The sequence below is a fragment of the Podarcis cretensis genome, assembly GCF_951804945.1.
Source record: "Podarcis cretensis genome assembly, chromosome: 6".
Lineage (NCBI taxonomy): Eukaryota > Metazoa > Chordata > Lepidosauria > Squamata > Lacertidae > Podarcis > Podarcis cretensis.
The window spans coordinates 23439696-23464843 of NC_137175.1; the positions used below are offsets into that span (position 1 = coordinate 23439696).

Consider the following 25148-nt stretch of genomic DNA (forward strand, 5'->3'; position numbering starts at 1 on the left):
ACAAGGTTATTAGTTTACTCTGCTTTTAATCTGTTGGGAGCCACCTAGAGTGGTTGGGGAAACCCAGCCAGATGGGCAGAGTATAAATATATTATTATTATTATTACTACTACTACTACTACTACTACTATAGCACATCAGTATAATGTGCTGTGATATATAATATGCACAGCTGTCTGCATATTAACCATGATTTCCAAAGGAAGAAGAACAAAAAGCACCCAGGAGCAGGAACATAGTTTAAGGTTGCTTCGTATGTTCTCAATCCGGACCACTGTTCCATCAAGCTCAGTAATGTTTACACTGAGTGGCAGCAGCTCTCCAGGGTTTCAGACTGGGGATGGTCTCAGCCTTACTTGGAGATGCTAGGGCTTTAACCTGGGGCCTGAGCAGGAAGCACACAAGGGAAGGAAATGCAGAGTAAGGGAAGGAAATCAAGGAACGGCAATTGCCAAACCATTGTGAAAAATTGTAGCGGAGGGGCATCAGTGCACACATACCTCTATTATCAGGCAACCTTGATCCTACAGATAGTTGAAGCGCAGCTGCGCCAATAGCAAGAGCTGACAATAATAAACTGGTGATAATATGCAGCAGTCCTGTGCGTGTAAAACAGATCTTTCTTCTCTCATACTGTCAACAATGGCTATGGTGCTGCTTTGAACAGGGAAGCATGGCTGTCACGCATGATGTGAGTGGTGCACCTCCTGATGCCCAAGAAAAGGCCACTTCTCCAGTCAAAAAAGGTAAGACATGAGTGGCGTTTTTTTTCTCTTTCTGCCTCAAGTTTACTCCATCCTCCAGTTCAGGCTCAAGAATGGCAGGGTGGAGAATTCCCTCTCTAGAGGATCAATGGGTTTAGCGGCACAATCTGGGGGATTCAAGATAAGGGCCATTTTGAGAATGGCCACCAAATGCACACTGAACAAGGAGTTGAGGCCAGTACTTGCTCCTGAAGACCATCCCTATATAGGAGATCTGAAATTTAAAACTTTCTTTGGATTAATAAGACAGGGTTTCCTGTACCCAGCAAAAAAGACCCTCCCCTTCAAAGTCAATAAGTCACAGGATTAATTTCATTAGACACATCTACTCCCAGCACAATGCTATTCTAACAAATTCATAAATTTGCCTGGGTGAAAGCTTCACAGGCGACAGAAACCCGCATATTCTTGAAATGTATTAAATCCATCTGTCTCAATTAGCATATTTATCAATTAATTAGAGTGGGAGTGTTTATTCTGGGAGCAGTGAAGCTTGCCATCTGAATAGCAGGGCAGTCTTTTGTTTTTATGAGACCAGAATGTGCAGTCAGAGAGGGCTTTTTTTTTTTTTGGTCGTATTTAAAGTTTCCCCTTTCATCACGTTCCCCAGAAGGCTGAGGAGCTTAATAGACGGATTAAGACTTGCACCATGCTTTTATAAATACATGGACTTCAATGCAAATTGAAAAGCAGAGAGCTCACTTGATTATGCCTAAGGATGACCCTTTAAACCCCGCACACTAATTCAGGGTCGTAACTTGGTATGCCTCACACTGCAAACACACAGCATGTGAGGTAGGCAGTGGCTGGCAGGCTGCTAGTCAGGCGGTTTAAGTAGGGTGTCATCCGCAGCTCATACTGAGTCAGGGAGGGGTTGAGTCAGTGCATCCATGACCACACAGTCCTGCTGAAAGCCAAGCAGTGCTCCCAAATCTGATCCACCGTGTCCTTCTCATTCCAGTATCCTGTAGGCTAACAGCACCCACCATCTGCATTGGCATTCCTACCTTTACTAACCCAAACACACACACACACACACACACACACCAAGCTTCTTACCCATCCACCTTGAGGCCACCAACAGCAACTTCTGTTGCCCCCTTCATTAGTCCAGCCCATTCATATTACAGTGGTACCTCAGGTTACATAGGCTTCAGGTTACATACACTTCAGGTTACAGACTCCGCTAACCCAAAAATAATACCTTGGGTTAAGAACTTTGCTTCAGGATGAGAACGGAAATGTACGTGCTCCAGCAGCACGGCAGCAGCAGGAGGCCCCATTAGCTAAAGTGGTGCTTCAGGTTAAGAACAGTTTCAGGTTAAGAATGGACCCACGGAACGAATTAAGTACTTAACCCGAGGTACCACTGTATTGATCTTCACCACCAACTATCTCATTCCTTTCATTCCTCTTCTATGTATGCAATCATTACACCACTAGATTTCCACTCTCCACTTTTCCTGTGGTCTGCCCCCAAAGTGCCCTTGGCCTGTGCAACATGAATCTACCACTCCCACCCCACAAGTTCTTTTAGTTTTGCTCATGCCTTTCACACCAGAAGAATTCCAAAAAAAAAAAGCCTTCTCCGTCACCAGCATACAAAGATAGATAGATAGATGATAGATAGATAGATAGATAGATGATAGATAGATAGATAGATAGATAGATAGATATAGATAGATAGATAGATAGATAGATAGAAACACACCCTGTCAATTCCATTCAAGCTATTTTCACAGCAGGTCATAGGCATGTGGAAGGTAGGACAGCCAATATTGAAGCAGCTCTTGCGCCATCAAATTGTGTGTGTATGAATGTGTGCGTATAATTCCCACAGACACACGTTTCTACAGATGTACCACGATGAAAAGTTAATCCACACAACTGGAGGTGGCTTCCTTTTCTCCCTCCTCTGCACCTCTAGAATCTAATTTTTGCACCCTTCCTCTTGGCTGCTGTTTACCTGGGAGAGAGATGGCAGACATGACTGAGGGATGTGGAACAAGGGTTAACTCTATGCAGCCTGCCCATTTGTTTAATTGGTACAGTTCCATCCCAGCTTTTCCTTCAAGGAGCTCAAGGTGGGTCCCACGCCAAGCATCCCCCCAACCCCCCCCCCCACAACACAAGCCTCTCCTTCGCTCCAACTATTAACCCCTTGGCTGCCGACATGCCTCGGTTTTATCCCCAGCTCCGGCTGCCTCCGTCCGCTTCCCTTTTGCTCTCCCCCCTCCCAGCCCGCGCCGAGTCTTACCCGCGTCCTCCTCGTCGAAGCTGTTCATGCAGGGGAAGTAAATGGCCAGGGCCTCGAAGGACGCGGAGAGGCTGAGGCGGCTCTGCGATCGCTCCATGAAAAGCCCCGAGCCCGGGGCGCCGCCGGGGGCTTCGGCCGCAGCCTGCGGCTTGGCCAGCTTCGACGCCCCATTCTTCACTCGGAGCACAGCCCGCGGCGTCTTGGCTACTGTGGGGGGGCCTTAGGGAGGTGAGAAATCGGCTGACCGGGGTGGGGGATATGAGGCGGGGGGTGGGTGAGGGGGGGTGACAGAAGAACGGACTTGAACCCACCGGCGGCGGAGATGGGAGGGAGGGAGAAAGAGAAGGTGATGCTGAGGAGGGAAGGCGCAGGGAAGATGCTAGTGGTACCCAGGAAACTGAGCGCCCGGGAGAAAGGATGCTGGTGGTACCCGAGAGAGGAAGGATGCAGGCGGTACCCGAGAGAGGAAGGATGCTGGCGGTACCCGAGAGAGGAAGGATGCTGGTGGTACCCAAGAGAGAAAGGATGCTGGTGGTACCCAAGAGAGAAAGGATGCTGGTGGTACCCAAAGGGAGGATGCGGTGAGGAAGGATGCTGCCAAGAGAGCTGCTTCTTCCAGCTGCCGCTCTTCTCCCGAGGAGAGATGCTGCAGCCGCTCTTTTGCCCCCAGGGAGGAGAGGAGGGAGGCTGCTGTGATCCCCGATGCAGATGTCAGGATGGAGCCCGATGCCCTTGCGTCGCCGCGAAGTCTGCGGCTCCCGGCGAGAGAACCACCTGCTGCTCCGCCCGCTCTCCCCGGGCGTCCACGGCTCTTCCCGCGGAGGCGCGTCTGGCTCTTCTCGCCGCGTCCCCCACCGCCAGGCTGCGCTCCTCGCGGCTGCCCGTCTCCGGCTCTCAATGGCTCTTCATTCAGCCCGGCGTCGGGGGCGGGGCTGCGGCCGTGAAGTCATCCCGGGAAAGGCGGCGCGGCCAATCGGAGCCCGAGGGCGGGCGGAGAGGGGCAGTCGCTAGGGCTTGAAAGGGGACCCGCCGCTGGATAAGGGTTGGCGGCGGCCGTTGCCAGGCGGAAAGCGACGGAGCATGCACATCTTTATTCAGTGCTGTCCCCTCACCACCAGCTACCCTTGGCTCACTTTGGGACAGCTTGTTAAGATGGAGGGTAGATGACACGAACTGATGCAATCAGATCTAAACTACAGTGGATGCTCAGGTTGCAAACGTGATCCGTGTAGGAAGCACGTTCGCAACCAGCAGCGGTGCGTCTGCACACGCACGGATTGCGATTCAGTGCTTCTGCGCATGCATGACCCCCGAAACCTGAAAGTAAAACATTCCGGTACTTCCTGGTTTCGGCAGGTCCATAACCAGAAAAAATGCAACCTGAAGCATCTGTAATCTGAGGTCTGACTGTACTTACAAAAAAAATTTATTGCTTTTCACAATATTATAAACAAACAAGCACATAAGACAAACAAACATAAATCATAGCCTTATTGAAAATTACACTTATTAACATTGTTAAGTGACTTCCTCGCTTCCCCTTGGTTGAATTTCATTGCATATCCTTTTAACGGTTTTCCAAATCACAGTTCTTATAAAATTTAACTTAAACATCCTTAGATCTTCACATTATGAAATTAAACATATTAATTCATCATTTAACATAAATAAAATCCTAAGCCAATTAAGTATCTGCAAGCTGTTTTCAGTTAATTTAACTTAACATATTTAACTAAGTAATTATTAAATTTAATCCACTCTTCCTGATACTCCTCCTTCTGGTCGCGGACTCTTCCAGTTAGGTCGGCTAGTTCTGAAAAATCCATCATCTTCATCTGCCATTCTTCTATTGTTGGTAATTCTTCGGTTTTCCACTTTTTAGCTAACAAAATACGAGCAGCAGTTGTGGCATACAGAGATAATTTAACATCTGTACTTACAAACTTAATGTTTGTATTATTGACATGAGGCACAACCTACAGGTAGATCTACCGGTAGATCAGTGGACATCTGTGGTAGATCACAGGCTCCCCACAAAGAAGCTCAACAACTTTGCCCTGCACCCCTAAAACAGGGGGTTCCTTCCTAAATAAACCTCAACAACTTAGACCTGAAGCCCAAATAAGGGGATAGAACGCTGCCAGTTTTTAACTCTGTGAGTAGATCGCAGTCTCTTGGGAGTTGGTCACCCCTGATTTACATTATCATAGAAGAGCTCCTCAGGGTCATCTTGTTCAACCCCCTGCAATGCATGAATTGCAACTTGATCATACATGACAGATGGCCGTCCAACATCTGCTTAAAAACCTCCAAGGAAGGAGAATATACCGCTCCTGAGGGAGACGGTTCCACTGTTGAACAGCTCTTACTTTCAGAAAGTTATTCCTGATGTTTACTTGAAATCTCCTTTCTTCTTGTAACTTGTATATAAATGAAATGTTTATTGGGGGGTTGAGGTTATATGAGAATTGTGATATGGTTTTTTTGTAACTGAAAAATAAAGTATTTTAATACCATGTGTCTGGTGGGATTGCGGTGTGCACAGGAGCCAAAAGGATGCCTTCCAACACAATTCTGTGCATGTTTAGTCAGAAGTAAGTGGCATTGAGTTCAATGGCATTTACACCCAGTTAAATACATATAGGACTGCAGCCTTTGAACTTTGGGCAGAGGTCTCTCTGTTTGTTTAATTGTTTTTTATACCGCTTTTCCAAAATCAGCAGCAGCTTCTCAAAGCAGTGCCCAAAAAAATCAAGAGATCACATTCTCAACTAAACTCATTTAAAATCCATTTTTTTAAAAAAAGATTATATAAAAGCACGTAGAAAAGGAGTGGGCATGTTGGCTTATTTATATACCGCTTTGGGGCTGAAAGGCTCCCAATATGTTGAACAGCATATTGCAACCAAACACCCAGAAAAAGACAATAAAATGTTGTAAATATATGAATATATTATTTAAGTGCCTACATATGAGTGCGCAGTGAAAGTGTGATGGACTGTGACCTTTAATACATAAGCCATAAGAATATACGACAACAGAAACACTTCACCATAGGAGGACAAGTAGCCTGAGCAAGCTAGAAACCTGAATATATAAAATATTATATATATATATAATATTATATATATATATATATATATATATATATATATATATAAAAAACACCAACTAGAAGAATTAATAATATTACTGAAGGTGCACTGAAAATGAAGGTCTTTGTAAAATAACAGGGAGGAAGCCCAATGAGCATCTGGTGGGAGGCCATTCTAAGGTTCTGGGGCCACAACGGACAAGGTCCTGCTTCTTGAAAAGAACAGCTTCACCGCCATGTGCAGGAGAGTCTGAAATGACCTCATTGAATGGATGTTAAATGTTGAGAGGGCTAAATGGGAGGGGATTTGCCCTGAGATAATCAGAATCCAGGGCATTGAGGTCTTTTGAATGTCAAAGCAGCACCTTGAGTTGAGTTTGGAAGGAGCTGGAAACTATCGTAATGTTTCAAAACAGCTAATAGGAAAATCCTGGCTTGAGCCCACCATAATCAAACAGCATCACTTGGCACTAGGACATCCCCACAAAGACACCGTTGTAGCGATCCAGAATGAAAGCTCACCCAAGCAAGGATAGCAGTGGCTAGGTCTCTTGTCTTTCAGTAGCGGACATATCATTTAGTATACACTGCTCAATATTCAGAATTTCTAAGCGGTGTATATGTCATTATTTTTTTTTTAAAAAAAAATAGCACACCAATTTTGCTTGGTGTTTGCAAAGAGAGCTGAGAATCAGCTGAGCAAATAGTGATATTGTGAATATCTGGTACTATCTGTCTGTTTTTATACATCTTTTTATCCATGTCTTGCTCCTATGCTTACATCCATGCTATGAAAAGCTGTTCCTGTTGATTTCTGTAGTTTATATCAATCCATGGTTCAAAGGCACAAAAGCAGGCAGACTGCTCCAACCACCAGTTTCCCTCCCCGCCAAGGCAAAATGGCTCAGAATTCTTCCTGCTTGGAGGGAAGAAGGGCAAAATATATTTTTTTAAAAAACTTGCGATACATGTTTTCTGCAAAGTGGGTGCCTTATATTTCCATTCTTTCTCCCATGCTTCCATCGCTGTATGATTTCCAGACACAGCCATATTAAATGGATCGTTTGTACAACATTTGCCAGAAAGGAGCATTACATATATTTGTTACTCAACACTTGAAAGCCACTACTTCTGCACAGCCTTTACAAATCAAGACTCGGAATAAACTCAGAACAGATCATCATGCAGGTGAGATTATCCTATGTTTGTTTCCAAGCATTTAAATTTACCCTATGGGAGGTGAACAGTCTGATGCACAACACATATAGGCACATTTTGCACCATCAAAAGCATTCCAACAGTTAGCTGGGAGAAAGGAGACAAACAGATTTGATTCATCTCCTTGCTCTCATATTTTGTTGTGTCAACTCCTTCCTTTAATGTGGGAACGAAGCAGGCTTCCTAGAAAAAGAGAGGCGTCATTTAGTCAACAGCTGCTGAAGCCCTTCTCTAAGAATGCAAGCCTTCTCCTAGCACAGTCCAGTGGACTCTCGGCATCTGAGAGTGAGCAGTCACTGGTCAGGGTTTATGGTGTCACATATAAATAAGCAAGCTTTGTTTCCAAACCTTTGCTGAAGGTCGGTTTCCCACTCTTCTCTCTCTCTCTCTCTCTCTCTCTCTCTCTCTCTCTCTCTCTCTCTCTTTACCCTCCCTCAAAGTTCACCCAGAAAACCTGGCTGCCAATCAAAAGCACCAGCTGTCCTCAGAAGATGAGCATTGCTCACCCAGGAAACTCAAAAGCAGTGTAGGCACAATTGCATCATATGCTTCCATTTGCGTGGAGGGATCTCTGCCTAGCGATTCTGTGTGACTCAAACCTCAGATAGAAAATAAGATGGAGCCTTAGCCTTCAGTTGGTTTTCCCAGCAGCAGGCAGGTTTCCTTGGTGTGTCACAAAAAGAAGAGGCCCCCAATCCTTTGCCCCAATCATTTCCAGTTGCTATCAAAAGGAGGAACTAGGATTATTCTATTGTCATTTTACCTTTTTGAATGTCTTAAATTATTGTTGTTGATTTTTCTTAGTGATGATTATCTTGTTTTCTGTTTTTTTAAACTACATTGAGGGTTTTTTTGCTTTTTACAATCAAGTGGTACAATACACACACACACACACACACACACACACACCTTGGGTTCAGAATTTAATGCGTTCCCAAGGTCTGTTCTTAACCTGAAACTGTTCTTAACCTGAAGCACCACTTTAGCTAATGGGGCCTCCAGCTGCACTGCCGCTTCACGATTTCTGTTCTCATCCTGAGGCAAAGTTCTTAACCCAGGGTAATATTTTTGGGTTAGCGGAGTCTGTAACCTGAAGCGTATGTAACCTGAAGCGTATGTATCCCGAGGTACCACTTTGTGTGTGTGTGTGTGTGTGTGTGTGTGTGTGTGTATGAAGAAGATGTGTTTGCAATTGTAAAATACTCTGTATGCCCCAAGATGTTCAGACTTGACAGTGAGCCCTATAAAATGGATAGCCTCTGTGTATACCAACTTGAGTTCCTTGGAGAAAGGGCAGGATGCAAATTACCATACAATTACAGTATCATCAGTATACATAAGAGAGGAGGAACCTTTTTGGCCCAGCAGCCCAGGCAGGCAGAGAGTCCGTCCACATGGGTCAACTTTGACAGGTGGGAGGGATAACCCACATGTCAATTTCCTGCTGTCATTATGGCTGGTTGTCCAAATATGAGATTGGCTCAGGGTATTTTGGAGAGGTTCTACTTAGGCTTGGACAAATAAAAAATAAACAAATAGCTCAATCGGTAGAGAATGAGACTCTAAATCCCAGAGTTGTGGGTTCGAGTCCCACCCTGGGTGAAAGATTCCTGCATTGCGGGGGGTTGGACTAGATGATCCTTGAGGCGCCTTCCAACTCTTCAGTTCTATGACTCTATTATTCTGTGAAACCTTAAATCTGACCCAATTCAATTCTAGATTTGGAATTCATTCAAACCTTTAGCTCACCCCTACCTTAAACCATAGGTTTGGGCGGTGCTTTTTTTCTGAGGGACACAGGGGTATGCATACCCCTAAACATTTTGTGAATCTTTGTACTTTTGTCCATTTACTGTATTTATTTTTCCTGATTTAAACTATAAAATGGTAATTTTCTTGGGTCAAAATGAGAGTACCCCTAAACATTTTTGGATAGAAATTGGTTTGTACCATTAAAGAAATAAGTTGTGTTCCGTTGGCTGTTCGGTGGCTTTTGACAAAGCATTCCCCTCAGTCAGTGTTCTGTTTGTAAATGGCAGTAATAATGCTCTACCTCATGAGCTTGATAGGAGTGAGAAAACTGAGAATAAGTGAAGTAACATTATTACCTGAAGCCCTGGGAATAAACTGTGCTATAAATCTTGCTGTTGAGAAATAAAGATCTCTATTGCTTCTGAGAACATGGAAGCAGATCTTGAGTCATAGACCTCTTGCTGCTTTCACTGCATCACCTGTCAATATTGTTAGATGGAAGTGGTCCAAATGCCTTAAAGTACAGAGACTTCTCTCTATTACCACAGTGTCCAGGAGCAGATTCAAGCTATTGAGATTCATGCAATCGGCTCTTGAAAGCTTAATGCCTGTTGCTAGTAGGTACATGGGCTTTGAGCTGCCTAAAGTTTCTGGCCGCGTGATTAAATTTGGTGATACCACACCTCCACACTTCTCTAGATTTTTGAGCAGTTGATTGTGGCGATAAGTCTTTAGCTGGAGATTCAGATGCCTTGCTAATGCAGTTAAATGTCTCTCTCTCTTTAATAACTTCTGCAGACTCCTGAACCCTTGCAGTCTTTCTCCCCAAAACTCCCTCTCTTCAGAGGCCCGGTAGGTGACTTCCTCTGTGGTATCTGCTTAGCATTTGAGCTCCCTTCTCTCCCCCCCCCCCGCCCCCTGGTAAATTCAGTCGTTAACATAAATGAATAAAAATGCACAGAAATAAAGCCTACCTTTGGAATAGACATCCCTGTAATTGCACAACTGGGCACAGATTCTGCTTTTCAAAATTCAGAGTATCTAGGATTTGTGACACTTGCTTTTAAAAAGTAAGTTTCTAACTCTTGTTGTTATGGAAGGAAAATCTGAATGCATGCAGGACACTACAGTTAAGACCTCGGAACAGATGCCAACACCCTTTCCAGCTTCTTTGGGGTCATCTCTGTGGCATTTTAGTCCTGCAATGCACTGCATTTCTGTAGGAATCCAAACCCAGGTTAAAGAAACTGCATTGCCTGCTTTGACTCCAAATCTAGTTAAATTGTTGGCATGTGGTGAGTTTTTCTTCTCCTTCATGTCTCTGCCACACAGACACTTACGTCTCATATCCCTATCCTCCATATTCAGCTAATGCCACCGCTTTTGCCGTATTCTCTCCAGATTGACAATCTTTGAAGCAAAACAGAGATGGCAGTTCAGCAGCTTCCTGTCAGATGGCACAGCAGGTACCAACTTTGATTGTTACTCAGTTACTTGTGGCATTCAGTTTCCAGGGGAAAGAAATCCCAATCAGTGCACTCTGATTGGCTGAATTCATTATCTGACAGTCTGGAAATGGAAGTGTAGTTTTGTTAAGAGCGTTAAAAGAGTGACCCTTATTCCCCTCACAGAGCTTCCAGTTTCCAGAGTTCCCTGGAAAGAGGGGTTGACTGTTAAGCCGCTCTGGAAATTTATGACGACAAAAAGTAGTTTCAACGTTCTTCTTGTGTATACGCCAGAGTGTTGAGGTGCATGCAGGCCACACAGATCCAATTTTTCCCTTTGTACACGTTCACCCACACATGACTCCTTTCAGTTTAAGGGCTCATCCAGACCTGAGCTAGTCCTGTACTTGGAAAGCACAGGTCCAAGAGGTTTTCTCCTTGCTTCCTAGGCATGGTCTGCTTTCCCCTGGAAAACCCACTCTTTAGCAATAAATCGGAGCAAATGTCAATCCAGAGAAAACCTGATTGATGTTTGCTCTGATTCAGCAATAGAGATTGGGTTTACCCAAGAGAAAACGGCAAACCAACGGTGAGTCTGGATGAGTCCTCACGCTATCTCAGTGTTTCTCATCCACACTAGTGGGCAGTGCCTGATGGGATATGTATTTGCAATGTGTGTTGCGGTCCCCTCCCCTCAATTAGTGCTTCCCACACCTTCCCCATCTGCAATCCATTTTGGGAATGTGCACAGGTATTTGTTTACCTGTACATGATCAATTCTGCTTTTTCTTTTTTAAAAAAATGAGATAAATGTTTGCCGGTATACCAGATTTGCACAGGTTAAAAATACCCCCCCCCCCAAAAAAAGTGTGTGTTGTACCAACCACACCAGCAGCCTCTAAGGAGCACCTCACCAGTGGAGATGTCATTGTAGATGGCACCCAGTAAAATATCACCACACATGGGGTTTTAAAAAAGAATCCTGCCCACACAATATGCTTCAGTATGTAACATGCAGTTTTATGGTGGATCTCCCTCCCTTACTGCATTATCCATGGATCAGGAGATTTTGAATTAAATTGTGGAAAAAGTGCAGGCTGCCATGATTGTGTCCGACTTTCTTGGCAAGTATCCATGCAAGTATATGTTGAATTTTATTGATCTGTGGTCATTATTTTAACTCAGTTCAGTTCATGTTGTACAGCCAGGCATCCTACTGAGGATGACCAAGCATTAAAAACACAAATGCATCCTAAGTGCAGACTTATACACACACAAAGGGACACACAAAGACGCATGCCAGAGGCACAGCCCCAGGCTGTTGTTGCTGAAGAGATAGGCCACAGACAATTCAAGGAGCTTTGGTGTTCTGCTTAGGCTTCTCTACAACACTTGCCTCTGCCAAAAAAAGCTGCATGTCCAATTGAGGGGCAGGAGATTTCCTTGGGAGTAATGAGGGCTGCGTTTTCCTTCCCCCAGTTTCTGCCGCACCAGGAGAGGAGACAAAGCAATCATTGCTGTGAACCATTCGGAACCATTCTATACATTACACCTGATAGTGGAGTAAAGTGGTAGACTTTTCAACTCTACCATTTCAGATTACAGATGGGGGAATATTTTTGAGCAGTCCCCTGTCTAAGAAACTCCAAGCATTTAATAAACACTCAGCAGTGGCCAGAGGCTTGGAGAAGATCATCCCAATCCCAAAGAAGGGCAGTGCCAAAGAATGCTCCAACTACCACACCATTGCACTCATTTCACAAGCTAGCAAGGTTATGCTTAAAATTCTACAAGGCAGGCTTAAACAGTATGTGGACCGAGAACTCCCAGAAGTGCAAGCTGGATTTCAAAGGGGCAGAGGAACCAGAGACCAAATTGCAAACATGTGCTGGATTATGGAGAAAGCTAGAGAGTTCCAGAAAAACATCTACTTCTGCTTCATTAACTATGCAAAAGCCTTTGACTGTGTCGACCATAGCAAACTATGGCAAGTTCTTAAAGAAATGGGAGTTTTACCCACAGCACCACCCGCGTCCCTTCTTAGGTTGGAAAACTGCACCTCAAAATTCAGATCTGAATGAATTTCCAAACATAGCTGTGTTTCGGTTCTCATTTGTTTTGAAAAGTGCAAATTTGATAGATTCAGCTTTAAATATGAACTGAATTGAATTTTTCCTCCATCCCTCGTTTGAAGGTTCCAGCACCACTGGTTTCTTCCTATCTGGACTTCCTCTTATTCCAAATAATCATTTCAGTTTGTGTTTTGATGCTTCATTGTAGGGAAGGTATTGAAAAGAAGTTACCTGAGATGAAATCGTACTGTCAATGGAATTCCTCCAATATCTTCTCTGCTCTGTTTAGTTTCCTCCAGGCCTTTTCTTTACAAAGATTAACTAAACAACCTTTCCTCATTTTCTTTTCTTCAGAGATTCTGCACTTCATATTTTTGCGCATATAAAGCTTATTTGTTTTACATAGGTTCGTTTCGACCTGGAAGGCCTCGCTGATATCTTCAAAACACAAGATATTCCATTTGCTGAATCTTCAATGTACAAAAAAATTAGGGCGCTTGGGAAACTGGTATGTGTGTGCCTTTTTGTTGTTGTTAGTTTGAATCGCAGTAGATTTTTAATTGGAAATGTGGCCTGCCACTTCGTTTGCTTTTTTAGCCTAACTTCATTCCTGCTGAAGGTGGTTACTACTGCCCCAATGGATCAGGCCAATGGTCCATCCATTCCAGCATCCTGTTGTCACACTTGTCATCCAGATGCCATTGGGAAACCCATAAACTGGACCTGAGCACAACAGCACCCTGTCTACTTGCAATTCCCTGGCAACTGGTATCCAGAGCCAAAGAATGCTCCAACTACCACACCATTGCACTCATTTCACAAGCTAGCAAGGTTATGCTTAAAATTCTACAAGGCAGGCTTAAACAGTATGTGGACCGAGAACTCCCAGAAGTGCAAGCTGGATTTCAAAGGGGCAGAGGAACCAGAGACCAAATTGCAAACATGTGCTGGATTATGGAGAAAGCTAGAGAGTTCCAGAAAAACATCTACTTCTGCTTCATTAACTATGCAAAAGCCTTTGACTGTGTCGACCATAGCAAACTATGGCAAGTTCTTAAAGAAATGGGAGTGCCTGATCACCTCATCTGTCTCCTGAGAAATCTCTATGTGGGACAAGAAGCTACAGTTAGAATTGGATACGGAACAACTGATTGGTTCAAAATTGGGAAAGGAGTACGACAAGGCTGTATATTGTCTCCCTGCTTATTTAACTTATATGCAAAATTCATCATGCGAAAGGATGGGCTGGATGAATCCCAAGCCGGAATTAAGATTGCCGGAAGCAATATCAACAACCTCAGATATGCAGATGACACAACCTTGATGGCAGAAAGTGAGGAGCAATTAAAGAACCTTTTAATGAGGGTGAAAGAGGAGAGCGCAAAATATGGTCTGAAGTTCAACATCAAAAAAACAAAGATCATGGCCACTGGTCCCATCACCTCCTGGCAAATAGAAGGGGAAGAAATGGAGGCAGTGAGAGATTTGACTTTCTTGGGTTCCATGATCACTGCAGATGGTCACAGCAGTCACGAAATTAAAAGACGCCTGCTCCTTGGGAGAAAAGCAATGACAAACCTAGACAGCATATTAAAAAACAGAGACATCACCTTGCCAACAAAGGTCCATATAGTTAAAGCTATGGTTTTCCCAGTAGTGATGTATGGAAGTGAGAGCTGGACCATAAAGAAGGCTGATTGCCAAAGAATTGATGCTTTTGAATTATGGTGCTGGAGGAGACTCTTGAGAGTCCCATGGACTGCAAGAAGATCAAATGTATCCATTCTTAAGGAAATCAGCCCTGAGTGCTCACTGGAAGGACAGATCGTGAAGCTGAGGCTCCAATACTTTGGCCACCTCATGAGAAGAGAAGACTCCTTGGAAAAGACCCTGATGTTGGGAAAGATGGAGAGCACAAGGAGAAGGGGGCGGCAGAGGACGAGATGGTCGGACAGTGCTCTCGAAGCTACGAACATGAGTTTGACAAAGTGCGGGAGGCAGTGGAAGATAGGAGTGCCTGGCGTGCTCTGGTCCATGGGGTCACAAAGAGTCAGACACGAAAAAACAACTAAACAACAACAAGGGTACATGGGCATAGCCGGGGGATCCAGGAGGGGCAGTTGCCCCCCCCATCAAGTAAAAGAATAGAAATACTTAACTAACTGACCAATCATGTCAGTTCTGCCCCTCCCCTAACAAAAATCCTGGCTGCACCCATGACTGGGTGCTGCCCAACTGCTACTATTTTGGGGTAGGATTGAATCACATACTGGCAAATTCTGGGTACATAATTACAGTTGGTTGGGATGTCTTGCACAACAGATGGCCTGGAAGCGCAATATATCTCCCTTCATCAAGGGATTGAATATATGTAGTGCTATCTCTGGCATTTACCACATGCTGGAAGCTGTTTACATGCAAGGACTTCAGAATATACAACACAACCATCCCTGCAGTGTGAAGTGGCAACATCCAGAACTCTCCCACCTTATTCTGCATACAGAGCCGGCCCTATCATTAGGCAGAGGGTTTAGGCTGCCTCAGTCAGCAGATGCTGGGAAGCAGCAGTGAGGCACTGGAGGACAGAGCTGTGTGTATTTCACTTGGCTTGCCATTTACTCCTTCCTGCCCTCAAGTGTGGTGTCGGAGGCTGCGCTGTCTCATTTCTAGTGCCCAAATAAACTTCCACTACCAGTCTGGTTGGCTTCTGTATGTTGGAATGGGGTGCCATCTGTTTCAGGCAGCAAAATGTCATGAGCTGCCTCTAGTCTGCATCAGGAGCAGGGGACCTTTGGCCCTCCAGATGTTGATGAACTCCAACTCACATCATCCCTGCCCATTGACCATGCTTGGCAGGGCTGATGAGAGCTGCAGATCTGGAGGGTCAAAGGTCCCCAACTCTTAGTCTGCATAACATATCAAAAGGCTCTAAGGCAATCCACGTTGAACTGCATGAGCTGTTTTTAGGCTCAGGTCCGTTTGCAATACAGCTTGCCGTCAAGCCATTTCCATTTTAGCTGTAGAATTGCAATCCCTAGTTATTCACTTATCCTGCTTAGCAAATTAGGCCTTTCTTATTCTGCCAATCATCTACATTTTTTCCTTAGAAATTATTTCATTATACAACAATTCCCTTTGACGCTTGAAGTCCTGTTAATATATTTACCTGGTGAGTTTTTTGTTAGCTAATTTATTACACTTAATCCCGACTGATTTTTTTGTTTGGAGTTTGCTATTTGAGCCTCCTCTTTCATTTTAACTTTTTTTCTTTTACCTTTGGAAATAGATACTGCTTCCATGTGCAAAAGCAGAAGTTGCTTTCGGGGAGGAAAAAATCTGACCCACATAGCTCTCTTTAGCAAATATGGAACAGACGTTTTGTGCTATATACAGAAGGGATGTGGAGGTGGGAAGCCATAATAGAGAGCTAGCAGGATGCATTTGAATGAGCACTTGCTTGTTGTGCAGACAAACTGCTTCCTTCATCTCTTTCATTCATTCCCACTCATGTCACTGTCAGTGTCACAAATGGAAGCGATGATGGAAAGAGAGGAGCGATCAGAAGTGTCTGAATTTTTGCAAGCAATTTCTTTTTACAAAGCACAACAAGGACATTGAGGTGATCCAGATCTGCGTGTGCCTAGGCTCTCGCACCCTCAGCTGTAGATTTCCCACTCTGTTACCACCAAGCAGCACACAACAACCCACCTCTCACTTCTAAACCACTGAGCCTCTTGTGCTTGCTGATCAGAAGGTCAGCGGTTCAAATCCCTGCGATGGAGTGAGCTCCCGTTGCTTTGTCCCAGCTCCTGCCAACTTAGCAGTTTGAAAGCACACCAGTGCAAGTAGATAAATAGGTACCGCTCCAGCGGGAAGGTAAACAGCATTTCTGTGTGCTCTGGTTTCTCTCATGGTGTTCCGTTGCACCAGAAGCAGTTTAGTCATGCTGGCCACATGACCTGGAAAGCTGTCTGTCGGTCTGAAAGCGAGATGAGCACAGCAACCCCATAGTTGCCTTTGACTGGACTTAACCATCCAGGGGTCCTTTACCTTTTACCTACAGCTGTTGGCACAAGATCTCGCCTCCTGGTTTCAGGTGATTCCCCTTTCCACTGTAGCCCTGTAAGACATATCCCATACTATCTAGGAGCTGCCCCACTCCCCCTCCCCCAGAGGGTGCAGGGTGCGAGGCTTGAGAAAGATAATTCTGAAATCTGCCTTTCACTTGTGCAACCACTGGGTATACGGTCCAACAGCTAGAGTCAAGATGATGCAATTAAAACTGAATTCTATCTGTAGATTTCACTCATGCTTCAGAACAAGCCCAGGTGAGGCAGAAGGCAGTGAGAAGGAGCTCCGATGGGTTAAAGATATAATATCTGTTACTTGGGCTCAGCAGCAAGTATTTGGGAAATTCTAGTCTAAGCCACAGGCTCTCATTAATGAGCATTCTACTTTTATCCGTGATCGAAGCATTAAATGGTCAGTCACATGGCTTTAATCAATGAATGTTCCCAGTGCTATTTATAGTCCGGTGCACATTTCTCTGAGGCTGGTTCATTCACTTAAAAAGGTTTCAGCAGACAGAAAAGAAGCATGTCTAGAAAGTATTTTCTGAATAGCTTTGCTGAGTCAAAAACATCTACTTTTAATTCAACGCAAAGAAATCTGGTACAACTGACCAAAGGCAAGAAGTACGAGAGGGGAATTAATTTTTATTCTCTCCCCACCCGTGGCAGCTGAGATTAAAGCATCAACAATCCATGTGGCAGAGAATATATAAAAAGTGCACTATCTAAGTTAGTTGCAAATAGCCAAAATAAATGCCTGTTGACATATCTGTTGCCAGCCTGTCACCTGAAATTTCCCATTGGCTGAGCTACTGTGATGTTGCGGCAAGATTGTGGGGTTTTTAACTGTTGCAGTGGGGCAGTTAGCCCACAATTGGTAACCAATGGTTAGATACCATGAAGAGAACAAAAGGGCATCTTGATTGAGGAAAAGAAACATCAAGTTACACCTAGAGTCAAGGAAAAACTAGGTATTGCGGCTTGAGGGAGGAAATAAACAGGCTGTTTCCATTTTCAGGAACAGGTGCCTATATGTTGTTAGTAGGGGGCCTCTGCCCCCATTGCTTGCTCTTCTCACTAACCTCCACTTGAATTCGTTATGCTCTGTGGGTAGCTGCAGAAACTGCACATGCCACACAAACCCTCTCTTTCTTCAAAAAAATATTATTAATTGTTATTATTTTGAAATTAAAGCTGAGCAGTCGAGTTTCCTCCACAGCCACCCTTTCTGGCAATTGATTTTTATTAAGTTTCAAAGGTTTTTAACAATTTAACTTCAAATTTAATACTAATTTAAAAGAATGAAAGTCATATTCTGAGCATGTCCATTAAAATCAGTAGCATTAGCCTCAGTGTTTTCATTGGGTTTACTCTGCGTATGACTCGTTGCCTTATCACAATCCACTGGGTGATAGTTGATGTCAACTCACGGTAATCTGAATTCACTCTTATTCCTGCTTCGTACTTTGCATTATGTAGGTGTAACCCTAATATTTGTTAAGGGTACATCTAAAATGTAATTTGTGAATGGGATGCACATGCAACGTCACACAAAACTGCTTAGAAAGCTGTGTGCCTACTGGGTTATTAATAGAATTGTAAAGGATGGGACCATGAGGGTAATCTAATCAAACCCTTTCCAGTTAAGGAATCTTTTGCCCAGCATCAAGCTGTTGAATTTGTGGAAAGATCCTAAAGGGTTGAGCCCTTTAACGAAAACAGCTTTGAGTTCTTGAATGGGTTCGATCTAAGCCCCAGGCTTTTGAAGTTGGTATTAAATATATAGCAGTAAAAAGAACCTGCAGGGTAATTTAAACCCAGTTTTCTGCACGGAACACTGACTTCCCTAGAAATATTTTAGCATTTGCGGCCAGCAGTGCTGTGGCTCTTAGTTCCTCATCACTTGTCTTCATATTTTCCTCTGAGGTGTGAGGTTAGCTTTGATACTATTACCATGTTATTAGGGTGTACCGTTAGTTCTATGTGTTGAATATATAAAGCATGGATACATATGAATAGAAGAAGGGGGGCAGGCTGCAGGCTTTGGTCAATTAATGTGTGCAATTAATGGATTAAGGATTTAATTACAGGGTTTCAAATGATCTGTAATCATCACTGTTCTTCGTGAAAGTCCCTGATTTTGTGGAACAGGCCACCGCTGTGTTTCAGTGTTTAAAGTGTTTTTAAAGTGTCTGCTTTTGAAAAATACTAATTGAAAGAACTTACAAAGTTGTAAATAAATGCGTAGTTGTTAAATATTTGTTTTAGCTAAGCAGGAAAGCCACACGAAGAATAGGGTGGAGTGTTAGCACTAATGGCGGTTCTACAATTACCGTATTTTTTGCTCTATAAGACTTACTTTTTCCCTCCTAAAAAGTAAGGGGAAATGTGTGTGCATCTTATGGAGCGAATGCAGGCTGCGCAGCTATCCCAGAAGCCAGAACAGCAAGAGGGATTGCTGCTTTCACTGCGTAGCGATCCCTCTTGCTGTTTTGGCTTCTGAACCCACTGTTACTTGCAATTTTCTCTGAAACTGACCTTCCTTGTTATACACACTTTTTATGGAGAATCCAGCTGCTGCTGTTGCCTAACACTTGCATGCCAGTTTTTTGTTTGTATTATCCTCCAATGCTGTTTTTTGAAAGCCCTGATTTGTGTCCTGGATTTTTGTTCCAACTAATAGCGTTTTTAATCCAGGCCTGTGCAGAGTGAACAGGCGATGCGCTACTAGTGAGAGGTTTAAGGGGTACACCACCTTTAATCAAAGGTTTCCTCCTTGCATGTTCAAACTATTTTATTGCTTCCTGTTTAGCAAATTTAGGGTGCTTCTACAATGAGGCATTTTAGCAAATTGGTATTTGTTTTCTGCAATTGGCTGAAAGGAGAATTAAAACAGTGGTTCAACACGGCACTTAATATAGAGCTATATTATCTGGCAAAACCCATCTCTTTTGCCAAGATCCTACTATAATGTTTACAGAAAAATGTCCTGTTCAGGAAAGGTCACCTGCACTGTTAATTAGAAACTTCCTTCTTACAGCTTCTGGCCCTTGTATTGTTTCTTGTTCAGCAAAGCAACAGTATGACTGAGTAATCATTTAATTGCATTGTAATTACTCAGTTCCTGCTTCTTGCATGTGGGCAGAGCAGGACTTCAGTTTTTGGTTTCCACTCATGTTTTTTTTCCCTTTTACAATTAATTTGAATAGGAAGCAATAATACAAACTGCACAGAGGAAGCTTCTATGTAGTGCAGATATTGTCTCTTTCTCCTGTCCACTTTCCATCATTTGAGGCTCTATATGTGTGTGGTCTGAGAAACTTGCACCATTTGCTTGCTTCTGAAGCCAGCCGTGCTATTATTAGCTTTCAATGCCTGCGTAAATAGCTTGGAAAGCAATGTAGGATTTGGCTGCAAAGTTCAAGAAAATCCCACAACATTCCTCTCTATGAGAACAGACCAGGAAGAAGTGGAAATAATGATTGGTCGTTGGAATGAAGAGAGATAAAGAAAGAATAATCTTCCGGGCAATAGTTTCTTATTTAAAAGCAAAACACAAGGCATCAATTTAATAGGGAACACAGGAGGAAGCAGATGGGCCAAACCATTACAGGGACAATCGGGTGCCTGCATCCAACCTCAGAAGAACCCATTTGTACAGTGAGAGGAGGGGTGGCCTGGCATCAGTGGCGTAGCGTGGGGGTGCAGGGGGGGCCGGCTGCACCGGGCGCAACATCTGGGGGGGGCGCGCTCACCGCCTCTGGAGTCGCCGAAGAGCCTCGGGCGCAGGCTGTAGCAGAGCCCCATGTCTCGCGGAACCGACGAGCTGTGCGCGCGTCCGGGCTGAAGGTGTCCGGCAGGCAGCGGCTCTCAGCACTTGCCACGGTCCCCGCGCGTCGAGGGCGCGCCAGGCAGCCCTCACAGCCCCACCACTGCTGCTGCAGCTGTGGGCCATGTTGCATTTTCCTCGCCTCTCTGCCCTCCTCCTCCTCCGGGCAAGCGGCGTCGTTTGGGTGGCAGCGCCAGTGGCAACTCGCCTCAGATCACCTGACACAGACCCGCCGCCGCCGCCGTGGCTACCTTACCATAAATACCCCAGCCCAGGCAGCAGCAAGAAGAAGCTGGCAGCAGCAGCAGGTTAAGGGTTAGGGGCGCAAATTACTTGCCTTGCCCCGGGTGCTGACAATCCACGCTACGCCGCTGCCTGGCATATCTCCTCTGATGTATTCCCAGGAATGGGGCTGGCACAAGTTAACTATAATATTGTTTTAACATAACAATCGTATCAGGGGCCACAGTTGCAGCTGACAAAATGGAATGGATTACCTTCCTGCGATAATATTTCAGTGTGCGTTGGAGAGAGATCAGCCCAAGTCTCTTCTGCCGTCCTGCCATTGTGCCCCAGTTTCCTTAGTCCTTGGAGGTGTCTATTAAGTCATGGGTATAGTTCAGGGGTGGGGAAGCTGAGGTTTGGGAACTGAATGTGCCCTTTGGTGCATATCTGCCTGGCCACACACTTTTGGCTGGCTAGCATGTGCCCTTGGACTCTCATAATAGATCTTGTTTGCCCTGGTAGAGGTAGAGAATGTACAACAATTTGCCTACTGCACAGAGGTAAAAAAAAACAAAACATTTTTTGCTCTGCCAACATTTAGCTCTGGTTCTGCCTACAGCTGACATGTGGTTTCTGGAAGGCTTCCAGGGAGGAAGAGTGTCCCTTGCGCTGGTAAAGGTTCCACACCTCCCTGGTGTTGTCACAAAGCAGCCGCCTATTTTCTCATGAGTGTTTCAAATTCAGAATAACAAACAGCTGTCTGGAAAAGGAAATGTTGGAGAGGAGCTCTTTAAAATTTTAGGAAAGGATAACTGAAATATACTCAGAGTCGAGAGTGGATTTCATGTTCTTTATTCAGCTCAGAGTGGAGGAGGAATCGAAGTTCCCCCAGAATGTCTGTCTTACATACATTATTTACACAATGGGCCCCACGTGAATGGCTAATTCCAGGATGCTCCTGTAGACCAGTCAGGTTGCAGATTCCCTTCCACCTGGAGCTGGATTGGGTGGCTCCTGTGGACCAATCAGACTACTGCATTCTGGATCCTATTGTTCTAGGACCAATCAGACTGCTGCATTCTGAATCCTATTGTTCTAGGACCAATCAGACTGCTGCCTTTTGGATCCTATTCAACTCAGTACATAACAATAACTAAGATGATAGACTATGCTGAAGTGGATAACTAACATGATGGATAACTGTGGATATCTAAGGTGATAGACTACGCTGAAATGGCAAAGATGACTGGGAAGATCCGAGATCAAGATGGAAAAAAAGTTTATACAAGACTGGACAAAAATGTATAGAGTACCTTAAGGGTCACTGTAAAGATTTAAAAACATTAGCAGGATTGATAGAACATCTGTGAAGTAATGTGAATGAAGGTTATAAATGGATTTGAAATTGAATGGAAAAGTTAAGATGTGTAAGGAAACAGGGGAGAAATTGGAAACGGTGGGGGGGGGCTGGAGGCTGGGGGGGGGGAGTCCAGAAGAGATAAATAACCAATTAGCTTTTAATTTGTGGTATGTTGGATTTTTTTCAAAAAATAAAATAAAATTGGGAAAGCAAGATCAGTCATAATCGGGGAAGGAATCAGGGTCAATTTTATTTGCTCAAATATAATTGCAGCCAGATTAAGCAAGTCTGGGATCTGTATCCTCGCTGAACTCTTTTTAACTGCTAAGGAGGGAAATGATATCTTATTGCTGCCTCTGCTTTTTTTAATTGCTTTGTTTTATTGGTATGATATTTATTCCTGTTGTTTTATTGTTGTGAGCTGCTCCACAGATATCATATATCAGAAAATGGCATAGAAATCAGCAAAATACATACTGGTTGTTATTTCAATGGTTGGCTTTGATGGTGAGTTGCAGATAAATACGGAAAAGGTTTTGCATGCCCTAAGGGGGCCAGAATATTTGGATATCATTATATTGTTACGGCTTTACCGTTGGTGTTCTGTGAGTAGGGTTGCTCTGAAGCAATACTTGGCCAGCTCCTTACAGTGCTCCTAGGATGCTGCTATTTTTGAATGAGATTCAGTCACATACCAGAAAATTCAGGTCACACAATGAGGCTTGACTGGGAGGTCTTGCACAATAAGTGTACTTCCCCAAAAGATCAGACTTTTTGCGATAGGGAAAGTACTGATAAGTGTGATAGAGAGGTCCGTATAGTTAAAGCCATGGTTTTCCCAGTAGTAATGTATGGAAGTGCGAGCTGGACAATAAAGAAGGCTGATCGCTGAAGAATTGATGCTTTTGAATTATGGTGCTGGAGGAGACTCTTGAGAGTCCCATGGACTGCAAGAAGATCAAACCTCTCCATTCTCAAGGAAATCAGCCCTGAGTGCTCACTGGAAGGACAGATCGTGAAGCTGAGGCTCCAATACTTTGGCCACCTCATGAGAAGAGAAGACTCCCTGGAAAAGACCCTGAGGTTGGGAAAGATTGAGGGCACAAGGAGAAGGAGACGACAGAGAATGAGATGGTTGGGGACAGTGTTCTCAAAGCTACCAGCATGAGTTTGACCAAACTGCGGGAGGCAGTGGAAGACAGGAGTGCCTGGCGTGCTCTGGTCCATGGGATCACAAAGAGTCGGACACGACTAAACGACTGAACAACAACAAGGAGGTCTTGCACAAGTGTACTTCCACAAAAGATCAGACTTTTTGCAATACGGAAAGTACTGATAAGTGTGATAGAGAAAGTAATGGAAAGTGTGGGATAATCCTTCCTTTGATGTGCCATCATCCAGCGAAGGAGCATATGCCCGCACTGCCCAGGGCAGGCACGCTCCTGAGGGGGCATGGAGGGTGCCCTCCCAGGTGCGGGGTAGGCGAGGGGTAGCCAGGGGTGGAGCAAGCCACCCATGGTGGACATTCGGTGTGCCGCCTGCCCGCGACTCCCAAGCCTCCTCCAAGCTGTCAAAACGAAGGGGGAAATGCCACTGGCAAAGTGGCTCAGAGTAGGCTTGGGAATCGCAGATGGGTGAGGGCACCCAGGGCAGTCCCCCCCTTTCTTACGCCCCTGCCATCATCTAACCTCCCTGCAAACAAATCAGAATGGATGCTCATTAAAGAGCTAACATTGTTGAATCTCCCCATAAACAGATTGTGATGGATGCTCATCAAACAGGTCATCTGGAAGCATCCTAAGGGTGTCTATATCCCCAATGACATGTCTCTGTGGGAACTAAGATGGCCCCAGAAGGCTAACCAGAGGAATTTATTACTCACTTGGATTCCCCCACTCTAGCCAGAGAAAGGGCACAAGGTGGCTGTCTGTGAAAAGTCCAATAGACTGCAGTTAGAGGCCAAGACAGACAATAAGCCAAGATTGGCCTTTGTGTGCTAACAGAGTTTTGGGTCTTGTACACCTTCACGGAGCCCTGATGTGGGTGCAATGGGTTTTGGCTGTCTTTTGGTATATTTAAGTTGTGTTTCCATCTATGCTGAATCTGTATTTACAGCTAAACTAACATACTGCAAGAAGGGCAAGAATGTCCAGGGATCACCTTCCAACAGGAACCCAAAGTGGCATGAAGGCTGCACCCTGGAATTTCTCGCTGCTGAGAGAAGTGCATTGAAAATAGCAATGGGATGGGTCCAGACCTAGGGTGCAATCCAAATCTTGGCCACAGCCCAGTAGGGTTTAATGGAGGACAGTGATCAGGGGCTGAGTTGGAATCCACTGGATCCTGCCCCTGCTCAGCTTCTCCCCAGAATGCCCCATAGAGCTTCCCATCGGCTTCTGCCAGTGTAGAATCCAGAAGCTCTGCAATTGTAGTCTGATGTTATCAAAGTCTTTGATAATATCTCTTGGAAATTTATGAAGGGAAATTTAAAAGAAATGGGAGTGGGTCGGGGTTTTGAGAATGGGATTGATGCAATATATTCAGAACAAAAGGCTAAATTGATAGTAAACAATGTGGTTACAGAAGAGTTTAAAATTGAAAAAGGAACACGACAAGGCTGCCCGATTTCCCCTTTGTTATTTATTTTGGTTCTGGAGGTGCTCTTGAATATGATTAGAGGGGACCGGTTGGTGGAAGGGATTCAGGTCGGAGCGAAACAATATAAACTTAAAGCTTTTGCAGATGACCTGGTTCTGACCCTGCAGGAGCCAGAATCTAGTACAATAAGAGTATTACAATTGATTCAAGACTTTGGCCGGGTGGCGGGATTCAAATTAAATAAACAGAAAACTAAGGTGCTGGGAAAAAATCTGACAGATATAGAGTCGGAACGGTTTCAGAGAGAAACAGAATTAACTGTGGTTAAAAAAGTAAAGTACCTAGGGGTAAATATAACAGCAAAGAATCTGAGTCTATTTAAGGATAACTATGAAAAATGCTGGTCTGAAATTAAGAGAGACTTGGATAGTTGGACAAAATTGAAACTTTCTTTGTTAGGCCGA

At 44.4% G+C, this 25148-nt stretch overlaps 1 protein-coding gene and 1 long non-coding RNA gene across 3 annotated transcripts in view; both read right to left on the reverse strand.

Moving 5' to 3' along the window:
* Positions 1-3983, reverse strand: part of RIMS4 (regulating synaptic membrane exocytosis 4) — a 100490-nt gene extending 96507 nt beyond the window's left edge. The window contains exon 1 of one of the 2 annotated variants that reach the window (XM_079979942.1): positions 3022-3983. In XM_079979942.1, coding sequence (XP_079836068.1) covers positions 3022-3118 — 97 coding nt within the window. In that variant the 5' untranslated portion in view covers positions 3119-3983. The remainder of the gene's footprint in view (positions 1-3021) is intronic. The other variant, XM_079979943.1, reaches the window with a different exon arrangement.
* The window catches only part of LOC307218075, a 343388-nt gene that overhangs the window by 103004 nt on the left and 215236 nt on the right, over positions 1-25148 (reverse strand). The gene's annotated exons all lie outside the window — the stretch shown is intronic.